A 24,275-nucleotide genomic window follows, 5' to 3' on the forward strand; every position below is an offset into this window, starting at 1 on the left:
AAATACTTCAAATGAAAAGTAGACTTTTAAGCTAAATCTTTGCTTTTACTTAGACTTCTAAAATGATACTATATAATTTTCTTTAGTCAACAATTTGCTTATTTTTTTATTTTATAATCAATGTTAGAATACTCTCATTTGTTATTTTTTAATTTTTTTTTTCATATATTTATTCATTTTAAGCTTTTATGTATGTTTACTATTGTTAATTCTTCTTACACTCTGATGATTATTTAACAATTGATGCAATCTTTATATTTGTAGATAGTTATTGATATTATTTACAATTTCATTATTACACCTCTGAATATTGTAATCAACTTAATTTGCAGTTTGAGGTTAGCACCAAAATTACAATAATGTGCATGTAAATTAAAATTAAAGATATAAATCTCAGTTTAAAATGTTAAGAAAAAAAATTAAAATGGAATGACTCTAGCTCATAAAAATTTCAATCAATGATTGTATTTTATTGAACAGAGAACAGTGTTAATTGGCTGTATCTGATATAGAATTAATTCAAATTAATGACTTATTCTAATATTAGAACAGAAAGCATTAAATGCTCTCAAAAGAAATATATTATAAAATTAATGAAATATGTTTTGAATTAATGAAACAGCTGTGAAATTAATGTTGATTTTTTAACGATGCTTCACTCTTGGCGCTGAAATATTTTTAAACAAGGTTCTCAGATCATTAAAAGGACCAGGTGTAGCCTGGTCCAAAAGTAAGACTACACTTTTTGTAGTATATGCAACTTATTTTACATTTTTTGTAGTGTGATAACATACCTACTGAAATGAGGTTTCAAACTGGAATATGCAGCAAGGCCCTTTTGTATACAATATTATGTGCCCCACGCTGTAACTGTAATTGTGTGCTCTAAATGAAGCCTAAGGATTGATTGGTTGTGCTCATTAAATTGTGAATTTGGTCAGAAAAACTTACATGTTTATCAAATTTCATAACGAATACAAAGATTGTCAGTAGTTGGAACCTGTTGGATGATGTTTTTGTTTGAGAGTTGATCTTTTGTTGGGATTTCCAGTCACTACATTGAGATAATATTGTGCAGTTCATTATTCAAATCTAAGGTTGGTTATTTTAATCATATTTTAGGGTTTAGTTGTAAATAACTCTTATTATTCATTTTCAATTTATAAAAAGTATGTAATATAAAATATTAATATGAAATGTTAGTGTGTAATAAGGTATAATATAAATTTAAAAAAAAGATTCTATAATATGGATTAAGAAAGTAATAAGAAATTACATAAATATATAATAAATTGTGTAATACATATAAATATATATTATTTCTTATTTAGATACCAGAAAGAAATGCAACAATGGATTACTACCATGATCATTGGTAATGTCGGTAAAACTACATTGTCAGATAAATCAGAGAATATTAAAACCCGAGGTTTGACATGTAGTATTTGTGGTGAAGGTCACTGTGACAGAGATCGAATTATTCATGATACTAAACCATGGGATGGATTGTTAATTCCTGAACAAGTTGATTCTGCTATTGAGGAAGTATGAAAAAATTCATTTAATTTATATATTATTCCTACAGTTTATTTAATTGTTTCTGATATGTTCTTGTTTCTGATGTGTGAAAGATGAATTCATTAACAGGAGAGAAGCTAGCTCACAGGCCATTACACTATCTGACTTGAAAGTATATATATTCACACTAAAAATAATATATATATAAGGTGATTCAGGAGGATAAGGCAATACTTTGACAACTCATTCTAGAGGCTACAAATAAGAAAAAAGTTCATATATACATAGGTTTGCAAACGCTTCATTAGCGAGTTATACAGGGTGAAAGATTTCGCCTGAGTTTCAGTTCCTCCCAGTAAATTAAAGCTTTCTGAAATTCTGGGAAGGACAATTAAGGGGCAAATTCAATTGTTTCTTATGGTTTTTGAGCTGTGAAATCTAAAAAAATAAGTCCTAGAACTGTATCTCTCTTAGTTTCTAAGATAAAACGCCAAAATTAGGGTCAAAAAACACGTTTTTTACGTTTGACGTAAAATAACGTTGTTAAATTGGCAATAAATCATACACATAAATTGTAGAGAATTTAATTAATTAAGAAGATTGATGTAAATAATGTCAACAGAAAACAAAAAAATTTTGAACATGGCGACTTTTATTAACAACAAAACAGATTAATTTTTAACAGATTAAAAAAACTTTTTTGTTATGTACAGTAGAAAATAACTGGAGAAATATAGAATACTTTCTGTTTTTTTTATAATAATGATAAAATGCTGCTTACAAGTAGTATTTCATGTGGTTTAATAACTTTCAAAAATCCCACCGTTGTGTTTAATGCACTTTTCAACGTGTTGTATTAGATTTTGTGTTGCCATTCTAACTGTATCTTTGCATTCCTTGATTATAGCTGCAGTGTTGAGAATGCGAGCAATCAGTTCATCGCGTGTGTCTCCTTTTTGCTTGTAAACCTCATTTTTCAACCATCCCACAAACAACAATCCAACGGAGTGAGGTCTGGAGATCTCGGTGACCAATTAACCGGCCCTCCACGTCCTATCCATTTACCAGCAAACGTTTCATCAAGATATTGCCTTACTTACTACACATTAGTGAAATGTGTAGGAGCTCCATCAAGTTGGTAATACATTTCAATTTGTTTTGCTAAGGGGATATTTTCCAACAATATAATAAATTCACATAAAAATTCCAGATAATTTTTCCCTGTGACATGATGTTGTAGTATGAAAGGACCAATTAATTGGTCATCTATGATACCACACCAAACATTCACTGAAAATCGTTGCTGGAAATTTTTTTCTACTGTAGCATGTGGGTTTTCAACAGACCACCGATACGAATTCTGTGTGTTGTTTATTCTGTTACGAGTGAAAGTAGCTTCATCTGAAAATAGTATAAATGGAATAAAATGCTGATTCCTATTAACCCATTGACAAAACTGCAGCTGGCTGGCGTAGTCACCAGGCTGGAGATGTTGCACTTTCTGAATATGAAAAGGATGCGCAATCCATTATTATTTAATGTTCTCCATACTCTACTTTGTGAAATATTGAGCCGTGTTGCAATTAATCGTGTGCTCGTTGCCGGAATACGTTAAACCATCTGCAGAATGTTTTCACCTTCATCAGCATGATTTGCTTGTCCTTCAGATGAAATATGAGCGCTGGGAAGTGTACCATTCTCATGAAGATCATTAAAAATTCTAATAAATACTTGACGATTTGGTACAACACGACCAGGATACCTATGTCGATATTCCGTAACCGCTGCTGCAGCACTTCCATTGCAAAATCCATAGATCAAAATCATGTCGGCATATTCGGCATTAGTGAAGATACGCAGCATTTTTCAAAACAAAACTAAACAGAATTTCACTTTTTTAACAGACTTGATTTTTATGCACTGTAAAATGAATACAAAATTACACTTCATAACAGTTTCCTGAAATTTTTACGATAAGAATTCGATGTAATACTGCATACACGATTGATCAGCGAAAGGTTATTTAACACATTTCCACAATTAACTGACAACAATGAGTAGTATTTAAACAAATTGTGATGAAAAAAATCAGTTTTGCCAACTTGTTTTCCGTAGGTCTAAAATTATTGTACCTACTAGACACATTTGTTTTCTTTTTTTGTAACATTTTATTCTAAGTTTTCGTCGGTTTTGTTAATAAGAGTCGACATGTCTAAAATTTTATTTGTTTTCTGTTGACATTATTTACATCAATCTTCTTATAATTAAATTCTCTACAATTTATGTTTAAAAAATGTATGATTTATTGCTAATTTAACAACGTTAATTTATTATACGTCAAACATGAAAAATTGTGTTTTTTTTACCCTATTTTTGGCGTTTTATCTTAGAAACTAAGAGAGATACAGTTCTAGGACCTATTTTTTTCAATTTCACAGCTCAAAAACCATAAGAAACAATTGAATTTGCCTCTTAATTGTCCTTCCCAGAATTTCAGAAAACCTTAATTTACCGGGAGGAACTGAAACTCTGTTGAAATCTTTCACTCAATATAACTCACTAACAAAGTGTTTTCGAATCTATGTTTATATGAACTTTTCTTTTTTCTTATTTTTAGCCTCTAGAATGACGAGTCAAAGTATTGCCCTATTCTCCTGAATCACCCTATATATATATATATATATATATATATATATATATATATGTATGTAATGTTTTTTTTTTTGTGTAACTTACAGAATAAACACTGTATGTGGATTTATAGCTTGATTAAATGTGTAAGTTTAGTGTAACAGATTGAGAATATACTCTCACTTTTTTCCTGAAATTTATGTTGACATTTTAGTTTTATATTTGTTAAAAACATGATTGAATAAATTTGATCTTGTGGGTTTCTCATTATAAGAATGTGGCGAAGGCTGTTTTTTATACATTAAAAGTAGAATTAATTATTAGGTAATCGATGAGCAGGAACCTGCCTATCATAACTGTTGGAGAAATATACCTTTATATGTAGTTTTACTATTTCTTTTTATGTAATTGTACCAGTGCTGTTTATATTTTACTGATTATCTTAGCATATTTATGCCAGTTATTTCATGTTTATTTTTATTATTGCAATTTTTCATTACCGTTACTTCTAAATATTATAAATTTTACCTATGTTTGTATTCTTTTTTTTCAGTTACTGAATAAGATTTTAGATGAATTCATTACTAGTTGGTATAAAGATGTTTCGACTAATTCTGATTTCCAGAATGAAATTAAAAGATGTGTCCGTTATACTGCTAGTGTTATTTTAGCAAGAGGTTTACAGGTATGGATGTCATTAGTTATTATTTTCTAATAAAAAGTGAATAAACATTCATATTATTTGGGTTTACATCAATTTTTCTATTCTGCTTACAAGAACAGCACAGATTGCTAAAGTAGAATAGGGGTGTCCCATAGTTGTTCAACAGTTTAGTTGGCTACAATAGATAAAAAACTCTGGCACATTAAAGATTTTTTGTTGCCATGGAACTCCTCATACAGAGAAATTTGTTGTGAGGAAGTGATCTTCTTCCAATTGCGGATAGGACATATGAGAGCTACTCATGGGTATCTGAAGTTAGCATTAAGTGCACCAATATGCATATGATGCAACTGCCACTTGATTGTGCACCACATCCTTGTGGATTGCATGCGTTATGCGGCCTTGCATTGTAAATTTAAATTGCCCAAGAACATTTGTTGAATCCTGGACAATGATAAAAGTTTTGGACTGGGCGTTTTTATTTGTTTGAAGTGAATAGTGTTGCTTTATTTTTTTTTTTTTTTACTATTATGAACTTAATTTAAAATTTTTATTTTTTCTGTTATCCAAGAAGGAGCTTTTTACACTCCTCTCAGAGTTTGTTAAATTTATTTTATTTTTATTTTAGTTTTATGTGTGTATATATATATATATATATACATTGGTTTTTTAAAAATATTATTTATTTTTAAGTTTTTATCTGTGATAGTAGTTATAATTAATTTTTTAGTGTGTTAGCTGTGATAATGTATGATTTTGTGTTTAATATTTTAGTTAAGTTTTAATTTTGTTTTTAAATTTCTAATTTAAGTTTTTACTTTTGTTATTTTATTAGATTTTATATTTTGTTTTTATATTCTTTTTTTCCGAGCGATGATAATGTAAAAATGTTTTTCACCCCCCAAAAATAAAATAATTGTAGTATGAAATTTATTGTTATTATCTAGAAGTACTACTGACACTATAGGTATTTGTTTTCATTATAGCCTTTGCCAGTGAGTAATTGTTTTTCAGATTTGGTGATCCTATTGATTAGTTGGTAAAGAAAATATTTTCATATATTATATTGTGTAAAAACAGAACATGTTAGGTATAAAATTAAGACAAGGTGCATTTTACCATCAATGTTTGAGATTATTGGGCCCAAAATAGGTAATTGTTGTGTCAGATTATTATTATTAAGGGTAGTCCTTTTTAGTTCTGTGACTGTGTTGTCATTTGTGATAGTTGAATTTTTTTTTAGGTTGACATAGGAAAATTAGTTACTGAAAAATTAATACCTGCAGCTGTAAGACATGTTGAATCGCAAGTGAGAGTGGCTCAAGGGTTTCATTTTAATCCTCACCCTACTGTATATAGCAGAGAATGTGAACTTAATTATTTAAGAGCGTTAACCTCTAAGTTACTGCCAATAATTTTACAACATCCTCATTTACATTGCAAGTATGTTTAGATAATTTATTATATTAAATTTTTTTCTAAAATTAGTCTGTAATTCTTCTAAAATTCTTGTTTGATAACAGTTTATGCTGTTTCACTTTATAATCTTCATTGTTAGTCTGGACAGAATTGATAATATTTTTTCTGTCAGATACCCATTACAGTACAGTTCATAAATAATTATCTGGATTCAATTAGTTCGAAAATTCCAGTAATCTGAATTGGTTTGTTTTAAAAGAAAGGGCATGTAACAGCAAATTTTCACAGCTTGTTATTTCTTTTAGAAGAAGGAAATTGTTGTATATTGGTTGTTAATTTTACATTCAGTAAATGTTACATAAACAAAAAGCATTAATATCCATAATATTATAGCCTTCCTAAATAACCAGCTGTGGTTATTTTTGTTATAGGAAGCTTAGTTCTGTCTGTTAGCATCACAACACTCCTGTTCAGGTATTATTGTACTGGTATCCCATTTGAAATGCCCCATTTTTATTTAACTATATCTCCCATTTTTATTTATCTATATGTGTTGATATTTAACAATATCGACATGAAACAAAAATTAAATTAAAGGTTGTCTTTTCAAGTTATAATAAAAAATCACATTACCTCACATCACTTCTACATGTGCCTCACCAGTCACAAAGCAATCCAGTCGAGAAGCAATTTTTTGCTATTTTTGTTGAAGCATTTCTAGTGTGATGGTTGAAATGGCATTCCAATGGCTCTCATACAGCTCTTGGATGTTAGCTACTTTTGTCTTATACAACCTGTCTTTGACGTAACCCTAAAAGAAGAATTCCAGAGGGGTTATGTCTAGTGATCTGGGTGGTCAAGGAATTGAACCACCTCTTCCAGTCCACCTACCAGGAATCTTGACTTGCCGGAGCAGTTCCTCTGTCAGGAAACCCTCAACAATTCTCAAAATGATACACATGATCTGTGGAAGTATCCTACCAAATATTTAATTATTAAGTCCTGGAGGAGATAAGCTACTGTTATATACTATAACTAAAATGTAAGGAGTACAATTTTGAAAGAAACTCTAAGAATAAAAATGTTTGATGTGACTTAAAGACCAACATACATGAACTACTGATAAACAACATGCTTAATTATGCTGTATTTATTTGCAGTATTAGTATTACACAAGCATGCTTGATAAGTTGTGCCACCAAGCAGGGAGAATATATTTTCCTGTTAATGCTCTGCATCTAAAAGGAAAAATTATACTATGTGTGTGTAAATCCAGAATTTTCCTGAAAACACAGTTTTGCAATTTTCCTGTTTTAATGATTAATGGTTAAAACTATAAGGTTTGATTCTGTAAAATAAATTTAACTTATACAAAATGGAATTTATTATGAATGAGTATGCAGATTGCTGCTGTACTGGAATGATGTAATACTTAAAACATTGTAATTTCCTTTGTTCTGATGTCATTATTGCCAACCACTATTGTATTTTTATTATTTTTTAATAGAAAATAAAATAAATCTAAGAATTAAAAAAAAAACAATTTCAACAAATTTGACAAATTATGAATAATATATTTTAATATAATTATGGAATTTAATAACAACTGAAGATGCAGGATCCCACAAAAATCTATTTTTGGAATTAATAAGGTAAGTTTAACCTATCTATTTACTGCATTTTGGTGGTTTGTATTTCATTTAATATTAAATTATATTAACACAATGGTCAGTATGTTTGTGTGTATATATATATATACATGTTTATAATATTTTTTCAGATTTCTTTTTACTTCGTTCATAATTTTTTATAATACTTTTTCCAAATTATTAAATGATACATGTGTTTTGTTTATTAATATTTTGTGTTGCAGGAATTACAGTGTACTTGTTAGGGAGATAATAGCTGGTTGGTTATTATTACCATTTTCTGATGCACTATCAGATCCTGCTGTTTTAAATAGTTTATTGGTAATTTTACTTGGTCGTCAGCCATTGACACAGTATCCTATTGATCCTGAATTAAAAAAAGTTGAATTTCTTGCCAATTTTGTTCAACTGAAAGAAAAAAAGGATAATACATCTGTGAGTTTATATATTAAGTAATCAAATCTAACAAATACATTGTTTGGTTTAATTAGAGTTTATTTCATATTTTGTATGTAAATATTTCACTTTTATATTTAAGATGACAAATTTTGAAAATATTCTTGCAAGGTTTCATACTGAAATAAAAAAGCTACTGATGATGAGGAGTGTTTTATTATTAAAGATTTGCTTTATTGCTTTTGTTCTTTTTTGTTTACAGCTGTTAATAAGATAAAGTATATAAGACATTGACTTCAGTGATAATATTTTTAAATTTTATCAAATTTTTATTTGGTAGACATAATCGTGGCTTTAATTCCTTCAGAATTACACAACAAGCATATAAGTCTTTGTATGTATATTTTTATTTATTTTCTTTTTTTATTATCTTTTTTAAAACCTAACAAACTTGGGTTGTATGTCAAGTAATATAATGTCTTATCTTAATTTCCTTATTTTAGTTTAGGGTTGGATCTCATACTATCATTCTGCTCAATCCTCCTCTGTAACCTTGTCTTTATAATGGTATTTTTCTTTTTGTCTTTTTTGCTGATTTTTTTTTCTTATCCAAGCTTTTCAAGACTTTTTCTTATAAATTGAATTGGAATTAAAAAAAAAAATGGTCCAATTCTTTGGGACCTGGTTAAAATTTCATCTTATCAAAGGTATCTGTTTTACCTAAATTGTTCATTAATGAGTTAAAACATGATTGATTTATTTACTGAGCTGTATTTTTTTATTTAATAACTTTGAATTAATTAAACAATTAATAAAGTTTGTATGACTATATTGTTTATTTTCTGAGTAGTTGTAATGTTTAAGCCTAACTTCATTCTCATTCTGGTCTACAAATATTATATTTTTGTTTATAAATGATACAATTTGTAAGTTATTTTAATAATTTATGCCTATTAAATTTTAGAATTAATATAGTTATTTTTTGTAGCACTTTTGTAATAAAGTTAAGATAGTTAGAGCAACACAAACGACCAAGCCATTCTTATAGTTAATAATCTTATAAAGATTTGTATTTGCCTGTTGTTTGTGTATCCACTATAAAGGAAATTAATTACTTATGATGTTTTGGAATTAATATGAATTACCACCAGAGGGCATACAGAGTCGGAAGAGTGTGCCTTACCCCTTGAAAAATAATTATTACATTAAGTAAATTGTTAATGTACACAATTTGTACACAAAGTAAATTTGTTAATATACGCATTTTGTATTTATTTACTTGACTGTCCTTTATATTATTATGTTTTTCTCTTAGGCTCTTCATCCAGATATGTGTAGTATCTTAAAAGAACAGTCATTGTTATATTCTTTTATGCAGTTTTTAAAAAACCAAGGAGCTGTTAATATATTACAATTCTGTCTTGATGTTGGTAAGTAATCTTTTTCTTTTCAAATTTGACCACTTTAGGAGCACATTCCAACCCCCTTCACTTTTTTCTTCTTTACTATTTTCTCTCTTTCCAGTAACTCTTCATTTTTTCTGCTTGTTCTTTGCATTTTTCTTTCCTGATCTTTTGTTCTTAGACAACTCTAGCAATATAATTTTGTTTTAAAGGTGCCTTTATTTTTAATATCTTTTTCTGTTATATTTTTAAATTTTAAATCTTTTTAACTTCTTTAATTGAGTTGATTTCTCTTTTTCTCTTATACAAGAATCAAATATTTGCTTAGTTAACCTATTTTTACTCATTCTGTCAAGGTGACCAAAGAACATCAATTTTTGCTTTTCCATTGTGTTTTTTATTTTTTTCTATATTTTGATACATTTCATTGTTCCTTTTATCTTAAAATTTGTTTCTGTTCTTTACGGGACTAATACTTTTTTCTAATTATTCTCCTTGCTTTCTTTTCAATATTTTTCATTCCTGTTATGATTAAGTACTCATACATACGCAAACTCTTTGGTTTAATGTATTATAAAACCGATTTTCAAGTTTTTTTATAAGCATTTTTTGTCATATGTATTTTTTATTATTTCATAAGCTTTTTCTATTTTTTAAACTCTAGCTTGTTTTGCTGATTTTTTAAATCCATTTTTCTATTTAAGTTCACCTAGATATCTGAATTCTTTCATTATTTATTTTTCCTGTTTCATTGTGTATGTATTTTTATTTATTTTTAATGTTTCTCATTATTTTAGTCTTTTTGGGTGATATTTTTTGTCCTCTTTTAGTAACTATTCCATTTAAATTATCACCATTATTCCTTCATTTTTACTTTTATTATTTTAAAAATTACATACATCTGTTTGGAGTTCTGTCCAATTAATTTTCTATTGTTATACAAATATATATTAATAATGTATATTATACAAGGGCGAGTCAAAAATTATCTACACTTTTCATTCTACAGTTTATTTGTGCAAAGGTAGGGATTCAACATACACATCAATTTTCTATATAGTCATCTCCCTTGTCAATGCACTTAGTCCAGCAGTCCTCAAGCTTGCATATTTGAAGAAGAAGGTTTTCATTTAGTCACAAAGCCGCTTTTGCCCCGCTTCCTGCATGTCTTAAGTCTGTGAAAAACTGACACCTTGCAAAGCAGTGGTCCAAACGAATGAAACTTGAAGGGAGCAGGATCTGGGCTGTAGGAAGGATGTTCCAGTACCTTAAAATTCAATTTTTTGATGGTGCGACTGGTGTGGTGAGTCATGTGCAGGTGGATAACATGCAACAACAACAACAACAGTGTCATGGTACCCATTGTCCACAGACTTAATGGAATCTGAGCTTGTCATGAATGATTTTATATGCAGAACCACTGATGTTCATAGATGCTACCTCATCAGCGGTAACTTTCCTATTCACCAGAACCATCTCTTGAGCTTACTGAATCTTGTTGTTAAGGGGTTGATGGGAATCCTTCTCCCAATTGTGCGTCATAATTATCTGGCCACTTTAACTCTTGACAATCCATGAAAAAACACTTTTACGTGACAAAGCACTGTCCCAGTATTGTGATAAAAGTCTGATGAATTTCAGCCCCTTTCACACTTCTGACCAGAAAAATCGGCTCACTGCTCATTGTTCCACCTCGGTGCAAATGCTAGTGGAGTGGACATGTTTATACTGTAATAGCTAGAAGACAAATGACATGATCGGGATTAAATTTCACATGTCATTGTAGTCATGCCAACTCCTAAGCAAGTATGCGTAGAAGGCAGTATGAAAAATTTGAAGATGTATTATGGCAAAAGTATAGATAAATTTTGATGCGCCCTCGTGACAATTATTAAGCCACCAAATAGTTGAAGATGAGTAAGAACATTTATCAAAACATAGTATTTTAATGAAATAATTCAAGTTGAAAATGTTATTTTGTTAAAATTGTAAGTATCAACCTTTGTGTTTATAACTTACTTTCTCTATCATGTCAAATGATGGAGTAATATGTAGTAAAAACAATTCAACTAACACTAACAATTCATTAGTCCCAAAACTTATGTTTAGTTTTATTTTATCAAATTCTTTTTTAAGCTTATAAATGCAAAGATTCATAAAATTCCTCTTTCTTTTTATCATTGTTTACTTAATAGGATTTTCATGTTATTTTATGAAGTAATAGGTTGAATCAAATTTAAATGGTAATTTTGCTATTCTACGCAGCAAGCAGTTCTGATGGCAGAGTGGGGGGTTAATGTATAGTGTGTTACAGAGGGGGAACAAGCCCCCTCTGTAACTTTTTTAGTGGGGGGGGGGGGGCTTAGTTAGCTTCTCCACAGTCAACAAAAGACGCGGTATGCCGGTCAGAGATGCATCCTTTTCCATGACAATGCCAGATTGGACCCCATGATTCTGACAAGGGATAAATTGAAAAAAAATTCACTGGGAAACCCTAAATCACCCTCCTTACAGTCCAGATTTGTCCCCTTGTGACTATTTTTTGTTTGCGCCCTTGAAAAAATCTCTTAGAGGGGAATGATTAAAAAATAATGAAGATGTCGAAGAGCGCGTGCGCAATTGGTTGATGACTTTTCCTCAAACTTTCTATGAACAAGGAATATTCAAGCTTCCAAATCGTTGGAAAAAGTGTGTAGATCATGCAGGAAACTACATAGAGAAATGATGAAGGTATGAATTGTATATATTATTAATCGATAAATATATAAAAAAAAGTTACCATTTATATTTGATTCACCCTCGTAACTGTAGTGGCTTTTTTTAGTATTTTTGAAAATTTACTGTGGCTATATAGTTTTTGGTGAGAATTCTTTCCTACTTTTAACTATGTTTGATAGTTTAATAGTCTGTTACAAGTTACTGCTTGCTGTACTCAGTTCAGTATAGTAGTGTATAATGCTTGATGGATTAATAATACCTTGTGTGTGTACACATCATATAAGGCTGTAAATGACTTAACCTGTGTGGTAATCAGTGTCATAGAAGCAGTTAGTATCATTCCTACAAAAAATTTATTAGATCAAATAGTCAAAAAAAATTTGACTTATTCATAATTTTTTTAATTAAAATAAACAAACAAATCTATCATATAAAAGTTATTTCAGATTTTATGTCACAGCTTTTCATTTCCCCTTTTTTCTGATAAAATCTATTCTGTGCAAACAAATTATGAAAAAAAATGTTGTTTAAACAAAGTTCTTGATTGGGGTGAGCTCTGAATGTTTACTGTATTTGGTGAATATTCACGTTATTATTAATATTTTTTGTATATATATTTTTAGAAATATTGCAGTACAGTTTATTTATGATTACTGATGTGTATAAGTACATGTATTTTGCATATGTTATTTATCTAATTTTTTTTTTATTAGTCTTCATTAAGTAAATTGAAAATACCAATTTAAGGGGTTTCTTTTTTAGAAGGATTGATTTGGTCTTGTTATTAGTTTTTTTAGTTTACTATTTAATTTGGTATTAATTATGCTGTAACAATAACAGCGAGACAACTAAAGTGTAATTTATTGGGGAAACCTAAGTATAACTGAAGAAATTCAGTAAACTGTCTTGTTTCGTTTAAAATTTGGGTTGTTCCATCTTAAAAATAATTGTTTTATAAAAGTTAATTTTTTAAAAAAACCAAAGGAGACAGAATTATCATAAGATATTTTTTTATTTAATAATTGTTAATTTTATAGGAAAAAACAATGACAAACTTAACCGAGCAAATTATTGTGGTATAAAAATATACTGTTGAGTGCTCACCACTATACTGTATGCAGCCACATTTATTATAATTATATACTTTGGCACTATAGGTGTTACAGTATTTATATATTGTTTGTAAGAGATTGAAGAGAGAGAAGTTATAAGTGTTAGATTACATTGTTTGTATACCTCAATGTAGATTGCTTTACTAACATACTGAAAGTTATTTTGGATCTTTTTTTTAATAAGACTTTTTTACTTCCTTTTATGAAGTAAAGGAAGTATTGTGGTCGTGAAAAATTTCGGTTTCCAGATTTCAATGGAAATATCCATTTTGACTATCCCTGAATCCATTTTAACTAGTTTTGGCGTGACGTCTATACATATGTACGTATCTCGCATTACTCAAAAATGATTAGCCATAGGATGTTGAAATTTTTAATTTAGGACTGCTGTAATATCTAGTTGTGCACCTTCCCTTTTGATTGCAGTTGACAACCAAAAAAGCCCAAAATTCAAAAAGTGGATTTTGGGCATTTTCTTAACTGCAGTAATAAGCCCTCATTGAGAGCTTTCCAACTATTTATCATAAATGGAATTTTCATCAGTTCCAGAGTTACAGCAAAATAAAATTTTAATTAATGAAATATTTGTTTCTAAGAAGAAGGCACATCGGTTTAATTGGACTTCATCTCCTTTTTTTTAAATTTAAATATATTGATTTATTAATAATTATTGACCTCTTGTAAAAAGATTTTTATGATAAATAATAATTCAATAATAAATATAAAATATGAAAAAATATCAGAAGTTTTTAATGAAATAAAATTTTATGTACTTTTAATTTTAAAAAAAATGTGTAATTTAATAGGCATACAAGGAAGTCTTGTGTTTCCACATTAGATTTTTTCAAATTATAATCAGTGAGAATGCTTTCACTGTGTTTAAACATACTTATTTATTTGTTAGACAATTTGATTGTGTTAATTACTTTTATATCTTTTTTGTGATGTTTCATTTTCTTTGTTTTTAGAGGAGTTTAACAGGAGGATGTTAATTCCTGAATTAACTACAGAAGAATTGGATAGGTTATATAAAGATGCATGGGACTTATTCTCAGTGTATTTTAGTCAAAATTCACCAGATGCTATTCCATTTCCTGCTGAATATATTACTAATATGAGAAAAGGTTTGTTTTTTTGCTTCTTTACATTGTTTATAAAATAGTAATACATATAAAATCTTAGTTATATGAAGTATTTGCTCCACTTTGCAAAGGTTCTGGAAAATATAATTTAATTAAAATGTTAGATCTAAATTAATGATTTTGTTCTTTAATCAATGTAATTATATGAATTTATGTGAATCTACCATCATTTTGCCAGATATATATTTATATGATAATGTAAATACATTAACACATAAAAATAAAGAGATAAATAATGTAATTGGTACTGGGCATTATTGGTTATTAATTTTTTTTGTCTTTGCTTAAGAATAGAAAAATGTATGAGTAATTTTCAAATTTTACTGCTATGTATACTGACAACCATGATAAGCTTCACATGGATACACTAGTTGGACCTCTGAAGCAAAGTGATTTTTAGTTGTAAAATTGAATTTAAGTTCAGCTATAACTAAGAACAGGTAATAGTGACTCTTTAGAAAAGGTATGCTGTAAATGATGGAACAGGATTCAGTTATATTAAGAAATTTTATGTAAAAAAAGAAAGGTTTTTTAATTTAGCATTACATCATCATGCTCATCATAATTTTCAATCTCAATATAGTTTAGTCTTCTAGATATTCAGGAGATATATTTAGTTGCTAAAATAATTTTGAAGAACAAGCTTGGCGAACAAGTATGAACTTAACGTAGAACTGCATTCTTTATTGTGTTATTCATAAAGAATTGAAGAGAAAAAACAGATTAAACTTTTATATTTTTTAAAAAAATGTACTTATCCCTTTACCCTCCAATTATCAAATCAAGTAGTGTCTCCAATATTTTGATCAATTAGTTCCCTATCAACTATTAATTTATGATTGGTTACGTTATGTACATGTTAAAATTGCTTATATTAAAAAAATAATTTTTTTTTTTACAAAAAACCTTACTTTATTAAAAAAATAGGACTTGCATGTCAATTATGATAATGTTTTTCAGTGAGGTGTTTCTTGAAATCATTTTCTGGGTGTAAACCCGGGTTTCTGGATCATTTGGGTTAGGTCTACCTTGGGGTTCACCTATTTCATCATTATTACTTTCACTATAACTGTTCAAAATGGCATATTTTTGATCAGTTTCTTCAAAATTATAGTCAGGATCTTCATCACTATTATCGTTAAACTAATTTTCAATATCAGAATCTGTTAAAAAAACTACTAGAACAACTGGTAGATGCCGTGCTGACTCGTGGAATATGTAACCTCACATTGAGAAAGTAATTAAGTGTAAAACAATCTATTTTTGATTCTGTCAATATTGAATGTTGATATTACATGGGTTTATGATTTCTCAAACAGATGTCAGTTTGTTTTTGAATTTCTGTGCACAGCCGTGCGATTGGTTTAAAAATGTTGATCCATACTCAACAAAGGAGTGCTGTGTGAAAATTTCATTGTCATGTTGAACCCAACACAGGAACAGTACTGATAAATTATGATGTCAACTGTATTTGACAAAGATTGCAAAGGATTACTACTTTATAAAATAAAAATTTACAATTTCAAGGTAACAAATCTCATAACATGATCTACGAATTCTAACTACTTTACCTTGTTACTAGACTGTATAAAATTAATCTGATTTAATGATATTGCCTGCTAAATAGGAGTATCTTAATAGCAAAATTAGTGATGCCAGTTCAGGTTTGAAATAATAAATGCCAATCTCCAATCTTATATATGGTGATTTCCATGGCTGAGTGGTAGTATCTCAGCCTTTCAATGCATGGTATTGTCCACATACTACAAAATTCCATTTCAGTATTCTTGTACAAGCTTCAAATCTTCTGTGTAATTTCATCAAAAAAAAAAAAAAAATAAGAATATGTTAATTCATAATTTTTTTTTTTAATCTTGTTTCAGTTTTGTCTAAAGATGTTACTAAATTGAGAACTTCACCTCCATTATTTCAGGCTTATGAATTTGCTTACAATATGCTTGACTCTACATATTGTCCTCAGTTTCACAACAGCGATGATGTACGTATACATGTATACATATATAAAATATAAGTGAAATATAAACCATCAAAAGAAAGTTATTAGATCAGTAAAACTTAACACAGTGGTCAATATGAACTATTTGAATTGTAATAAAGAAAAATAAAATATATATATATATATATATGTATTATGTAAACTTAAATAACTGAAAATAGTTCTATAATACTTATTTTATATTTTACAACTTTTCTAACAATAGATTTTTCTTTACTTTTCTATGGTTATTCTTACTTTTTTGTTTTCTTGCTTAAAAAACTAGTACTACTATCACCACAGAAAGTATGTGCGTTTGAGTTTCAGGCTTTATACAAATAAAACGAACCATTAGATTTTGAAACAAATTGCATTACCTTTTAGATTTTTTACACTGAATTTTAAATCTGTTTTTTACTAATTTAAGATATGTAATGTTACAGTGTACAAACATGGATTTGTTAGGGATTTCTATTTAAGAATTTTTTCCTCTTTTTTTCAGTCTCCTAGGTTACTGAAAGGGAAAAAATTCTTTTGTACAAAAACACAGGAAAGTTTGTTATCGACCAAGGCAGATTTATTGCCATGCTTGTGTGACTCACTGTAGTGTTGTGTACTCAGTTCTTTATTAATCCAAAATTGGTATCAGATTAATGCTCTACTTAATCTTGATATTTTACTGTATTGGATACTATCAGTTTACAGTGTTACTACTTATTTATAATCACAAAGGATGTCTTTGAATATAGGTTCAACCAAAAAAATATTTTCTACGTTAAAAAATAATGTTGAATAATTTTATTTTATTTTTCCTAATATCTTTCTTATTTTTATAAATTTTATAAAAACTTAATTTAATACAAAAATAATAATGATTCAGTATGAATAACTTACTTCTTTATGAACGAACTTGAGTCAGCCAGATTGACTTTGTAGTAAATCTCATGATACATATACATACAGTACTGCTATATATTATGCATTAGTACATACTGCATACATAATAGATAGAATTTGGCAATGTAGGACCAACTGGAAATGTCAGCCGACCTGACTTGCTGAAGAGCAATTTTTCTCTCTATCAGTCATCTCATTAAAGCAGTGAATTCTTAAACACATGGTTAGCAATATGTTCTGTCAAATATTTAGGATATAAAAAAGAATGCCAGGTATTAATTTGTTATATCTTAGTGTACAGTGTTGATTTAAGGTTAGAATTAAAGTGCAAAAAGGAAAATTTTAATTGTGGTCATGGCTGTAGATTGATTGCTTTTCTTTCTGCTTGACAGAACAGAAAGGCTTTCTGTTCAGAAAGTCTTCTGTGTTTTGCAGTTTGCTGAATGTGTGAATCTGTAGTTATGGTTAAGTATGTGTTCTGGAATTGTGATCCTGCAAGTGACAATAACATTTGCTGATGGCTTAATCAATTTGAAATGACTGGATGTCTAAGTAAAGGGAAGCATATGGAATGGCTGAGGGTGTGTGAAGAAAATGTTGAACATGGGAGTCTTTCCTGCATTGTCCTAAAAATATCTGCTGTTAGGAAGGTCATCTGCGAATTAGCAGTGCTGCTGATGACTGTGGAATGTTTTATGGGAATGTTTACATATGTGTTCATATTGTTTACAGCTGTTACAGGTTTTAAATCTACCAATTACTCTACGCATGCCGGCTTCACAATCAAAATGTTGCAGCATGAAGATGACGAGTTTCTTTTGACTGTAATGTGTTTAATATGAGTCAAAATTTCATCTTAGTGGAAAAAGTTAGCAACATTGTTGAATAAATGCCACCTTGGTGAAGTACCTCGGTTAGGTTGAATTATTCATGTAGTTGATTATGTGCTGGCACAAAATTATATGATTTCTGTGCAATATCCCAACAGCAAGTTTACGAGCTGTTCTTTTACACTGAAACAAATGTAACAGGAGATATGGTACGTACATGGCTCTTTCCTCAGCTACAAGATGGACCAGAGAATTTTGACAACATGGTGGTGTACCTCCTCCTCACTGGCTTAAATCTGTACAGAATGAGATGAATCACATTTTCCCTGATCACTGGATCAATTGTCATGAACCCAATGATTGTTTGTGGTAGCATCCAAGATCATTCTATCTGACTCCATGTGATTTTTTTTTCTTTGGAGTTTTATAAAAGATCTTTGTGTGCCTCTGCTACCCATTTGAGGCACATAGTTGAAGCAGTTGTTGTTCCCATTACTCCAGACATGCTGGTTAAAGTCCCACCTGACAAAAGGGTCTCAAATTGAATACTTAAAGGAAAAAACTGTAAGATTTACTCTTTCGTTTTATTTAAAATGAAAACGTAATAATCTTATGAAAGAGTATAACTGTATTAAAGTAATAATTACTATGATTCCAGTAATAATACTACAGTGATTTATTGCTGTAAAACATAGTTTAGAGGTATTAAATAACTTAAAACCCCTATATTCTTTTTTTTATATTTATTGTATTCGTAATCTAAAATAATTACGAAGACAACAAACCTTGCCTCATGAGGTTTGTACGTCATGAGGTAATATGGTTATATAAATCAAATAACTAAAAAAAAATTTTTAAAGATACTGATTTAAAGTCTCAAACATGAGTGCATATAGTTTATGCATCAACAGTAGAGAAGTGAAACATGGGTACTCATTTCAGGGTTTTTCTTGCCTGTAGGAATTGTAGTACCTTGATCCTATTCCTCATATAGGCTGTTGTACTGGTGTATCAATTTAACAGTAATGTTAAACTTTCTATATTGAAGCAATCTGTCTCAAAAATTGAAACAGAATTGTAGATAGGACATAATATTCTAGAACTTGAAATTTAGAACCTGAAATTCTGCTTATTTAACCCCTCAAAACTGCTGTTTTAATAATCAATTAACTTTTTACAAATCTGATTAACTTAAATGTTTCTAAATCATATATACAATAATACATCAGTGAAATTCAGTCTAAATTTACAAGACAAAGTAATATTTTACATTTATTTTATTTTTGTCCAAATTTCAATTCAGTTTGGCCAGCTGCTGTTCTTGATATATTCCACGCACACATACAATCTCAGCAGGTATATTTAAAATATTTATATTGTAAATTTTTTTGTTTCATTAATAAACATAACTAATTAAAAATTGAATTTTTTTGTTAATCAGTAATGCTAGTCATCAGTTAAGGCCTTCTGATCGTACAAATATTGTTTCATAGACAGTTCCTCTGTGAGTTGGTTAACTATTAGATTAATATTTCTCTTGATTATATTTTGTCAGTTTGCGGGTAGGTAGAATGGGAATTCTGTCAGCTGTAGCTCTGGATCCATTTGTGGTAGTTCCTTTAACTTGTCGGTGGGATAACCAAATCTATTAGGGGCAGTGGGCATAACAAATTTTTTTGTGAGACTGTACAGAGAAGCAGTCTAGCAACTGAAGTGTTTTATCCAATAAAATCTAAAATCTAAGCCAGGGTATAAATGTGTATTAATTGCAGTTAATCGCTGAGTTTTATAAATCCTTGTAGTAATTTCTGTAGTCCATTTTAAAAATTAGTTAAATACATTTCTTTTGTTCTTTCATGAAGTAGATATTAATAATAATAATAAACAATGAATTAATTTTTTTTTTAATTTGGCGTAGTTTTTATTTTCTTTGTATTTCAAAATACATTATAACTTCTTTTTGGTATAGTAAGTCATTTATAACAATAATGTATTATATTTTAAATAAGCTCTTGAATTCAATCCATAGTATATAAGGTCCTAATATATAGTGTTAGTTTAAAGTTAGTATTTTTATTATAAGTATTAATACACAAACATCATCATTGGTTTCCTTATTTCATTACTTAATCAAAATCTAATTTTTTTTATTCTTAATTGAGAATGTCATGATATTTGATCCCAAGTGTTACTATGATTCATGCGTACTTAAGTTAATCATTTTTAGAAAAAGATAGTCCATTTATTTGTATTTCATTTCCTCTCTTCTTTACATTCCACTTAGGATCATAGCAGAGTTTCTCATCCAGCTGTATTGTTTTCCACTATTTTTTTTTTTTTGATAAAAATTCAATACTAAAAATTAAATGCAGTCAACTCCCAAAAATTTGTTTAAACTTTCATGAATTACCCTACCTGCAAGTTAGATTAGCCAGTTCATATAAGGTGTGTTTTTAAGTAGTTAAAAATGGAGTAAGACTATTTTTGAGATCTAAACAAACTGACTTCGTTACTAAGATATGGATTTTAGATTAAAATCTTTATTTAAGCTAAAAGTAGATTATGTGAAAGAAAATTCATTACAATTCTCAGCTTATAAAAAGACTGTCCAGCAATAACACCTTGACCGCAAAAAAAAAGTAATTTATGTTGCTTTATCACAATTAACTGTAATTATAGACATCATCAGTAATACCAACTGTTATATCTTGAGAAAATTATCATCACCTTCTTGTCATAAATAATATGTTAAAATTCCTCCTCTTTAAACTTTAAAAATTTGCTTTGAATAGTGCCATATATATTTAACTTTTCATCATACCTTTTTACAGATATGGTGAGGCTTTAAAGTAAATTAATCCATTTCCTAAATAGCTACAAAACAAATTATTCTTAATCTGCTTTTATTAAATGAAATTTGAGATAATATATTTGTATTACAAACATATATGGATACTATATTCATTTTGGGTAGTTAGAAAAGAAATTTTGGTGAGTATTGTTGTTAAGATTTTTTCTTTTTATTTACAGTTTTACATGTGGCTATGTGGGCCTAGAGTAACTAGTAACACCAATAAATCTGGATCAAGGTAAAATGGAAATTATTTTATTTAATTTATAAATTTAATGTTCTGCTTGTCTTAAAATTCATAATTTCTCAGACATATAGTTCATATAATTACTGAATCATGTACTCAGTTGAGAGGTATAATGACAATGAAATAATAATTTTTTTTTTTTAAGGTATATCTTCCCAGCAAAAGTAAGGGTTTTGGCTTAACAGTACTTACTATTAGAGTCTACTTATCAATATTTTTTTATAGTATCTCTATCTACTTCTTATTATTTGCAAATTTTTATTTATTTCTCTATTCATATAATTCTAAGCTTTCACTGCTGATTCACTTCATTATATATTTGAGATTCCCTAAATCCAGGAAAAGAGTAGGTGAAGTATTCCATTGACTAAGAAAAGGTTTCTAAAGTTTCTTGACTAAATATTTTCTAAAGTTGGGGCTTGAACTATAGGTTTCAGAAATTAAAAGATTCTTCTGTAAGGTATATAATTATATAAAGTACCTAAAGTTGCCTTCTGTTTCAAGTAATTCAGTTTTTCAACAAAAAAAAATATATATGTATAATATTGAAAGTTTATCTGTTTAGTCTGTTTTGATGGTTTATATTTCATTTAATATTAAATATATTTGTATATGTAATGTAGTTCCTACTGCAACTAAAGAATCAAGAGCAAAAGATTAAATTTAGATGTAAAGTATTTGAAATGTTGGTCTTGTGAGAAGGCACAACACTTGGTTGAGTGAATCTGGGTTCAGTATCTTGAATTTTTAATTATTTTAATGTCTAGTTTTGGTAAATGGTAATTCTTGTACAGCTAGTTTTAGATAAATATATTTCAGCAAGTGAAAGAAAATATTTGATTTTGATCTGTTAAAATTTTGAAGAAAAAACTGTTGGAAAAAATCTGATATTAAATTAAAGCCTACTCTTTTCTATATTATTTTATTAAATAATTTATTTATTCAGTAAGAAACATGCTATTTATATTTTAATAAAACATTGCAAAAAACTTTTTTTTTGTAATGTTTTTCATGTGAAAATATAGACTTTTATCATTATTCTCATAAAATTTTTTATTGTTTCATCCAATACTTTGATGATATATGGTGTCTTAAAAATAAACTGATTTTAAAATAAATCATTTTAAAATTTATTTATCCACATAAAATAATAACATTTACCAGGAAAATAAATCATAATTTTTAATTAGCTTCATAGGTTTCTTTACGAATCAAGTAATATGAAAGTGTACACATGAATGTAAATACCTGTAGAATTGGTTAATTATGTTTACAGTCTGATATTTTAAACATGAAATAGTTAGTTACTATCATATTATATTATAGTATATATTACAGTACTATAGTACATATAGTACTATAGTATATATTACAGTATTATAGTACTATATTACAGTAGAGCTATAGCAGGCAGTAAATTTATTATTTATTAATTAACTTATAATTTTATAAAAACTTAACTTAATTTTCATTAGATTTTCTATTTTCCTACTATCCAAATTTATAAACAGTTATATTTGTTATGAAGTAAAACTTGCTGTGGTTTTTCTTTAGGATACCTGGTGGACAACAATACTAAATTTTTTTAAAAGACACAACATGGAAGCGATGGATAAAACAACATGAAATTTGATAATAATGATGAATATAAAAGTCCATGTTTTAACATAATACTACTTTTTTTAAAATGTTTTTATAAAGTTGCAAAGCTTGTTAATTGTTTACAAAAAGTAGCTTGTAAATGTGTATTTTGTTTTAATTAGTTTCTTATTAATGAAATCATTTAGGAGAGAATTCACTTTAATTTGATGTATCATATAGTTTTTTTTTGTAAAATTATAAATTTCTAGACTTGAATGTTTTCTTTTTTGGTAAAAATTGTATTGGTGTATGAATTTGAAATTCATACATGGGAGCTTAATATAAAAAAATAGCCAGGATTCAAACCATCATCCTTCTAATAAAAGGCAAAAAGTATGAACTATTTCACCATAGTTCACTGTATGAACAGTTTACCTAATTTGGATGTTTTAATTATTTTATGTTTACTATTTCATTGTTTTAGTTTGTTTTTTACATTCAGTATATTTTGTTACTTTTAGATTAATAATTTTTTAGAATAGTGGGTGTAAAATATTTCTTTGTGTGAATCTTTTTACTTATTTCTGTTTTATTGACAATTTTTAGGCTTAATTAATAATGTAGAAATCATTGTTCTAATTTTTATTTTTGGTTGTGTAATAGTATTGTAATTTCTGTGACATTTTACTTAAACAGTAAAATTAATAAGAGGCCTAATACAGATTATATGAGCAGGGGTTGGTGAAGGGGATTATTGTTTTAATATTTTAGATCGCAACTCTCTAGTTAGCATTCTTTATTAGTTTCCAGTGGTAGATATCAATTAATATTTTTTTTGTTTTTAGACCTGTTTTTTTTACTTTCTGTTAGATAGGTTTTTCAAATTAATGATAAGAAGTAGGTTTTTGTAATATTAAATTTTATACATCCCTAAATTAAAAATGAATAGCTTGGCATTATATAAAAGTACAAATGAAATTTTTTATTTATTCATTGAGTCTATTATTGTACAGTAATAGCTTTGTTTCAATATTTTGTTACGTCAAAAAATATAAAGATTCTGTTAGATTGCTTACACAGTGCTTTAATAGTGTGAATTTGATATAAAAATTTTAGTTTAGTTGTCTGCCAAATTTTTTTATAATAACCTACAGTTTTTCTATGAAATTTAATTTAGTTGTTTATGTATATATTACAATCGGTTGCTATTTAAAAAAGGAT

At 28.2% G+C, this 24,275-nt stretch overlaps 1 protein-coding gene across 6 annotated transcripts in view; it reads left to right on the forward strand.

Moving 5' to 3' along the window:
* LOC142328710 (sorting nexin-14-like) overlaps positions 1 to 24,275 on the forward strand; it is a 106,061-nt gene that overhangs the window by 2,644 nt on the left and 79,142 nt on the right. For all 6 annotated transcript variants that reach the window (XM_075372648.1, XM_075372649.1, XM_075372644.1 and 3 more), the window contains exons 3-10: positions 1,332 to 1,545; positions 4,703 to 4,834; positions 6,057 to 6,256; positions 8,106 to 8,316; positions 9,593 to 9,707; positions 14,479 to 14,634; positions 16,536 to 16,651; positions 21,406 to 21,464. In XM_075372648.1, coding sequence (XP_075228763.1) covers positions 1,332 to 1,545; positions 4,703 to 4,834; positions 6,057 to 6,256; positions 8,106 to 8,316; positions 9,593 to 9,707; positions 14,479 to 14,634; positions 16,536 to 16,651; positions 21,406 to 21,464 — 1,203 coding nt within the window. The remainder of the gene's footprint in view (positions 1 to 1,331; positions 1,546 to 4,702; positions 4,835 to 6,056; positions 6,257 to 8,105; positions 8,317 to 9,592; positions 9,708 to 14,478; positions 14,635 to 16,535; positions 16,652 to 21,405; positions 21,465 to 24,275) is intronic.

This window comes from Lycorma delicatula, chromosome 8, assembly GCF_047948215.1.
Source record: "Lycorma delicatula isolate Av1 chromosome 8, ASM4794821v1, whole genome shotgun sequence".
NCBI lineage: Eukaryota > Metazoa > Arthropoda > Insecta > Hemiptera > Fulgoridae > Lycorma > Lycorma delicatula.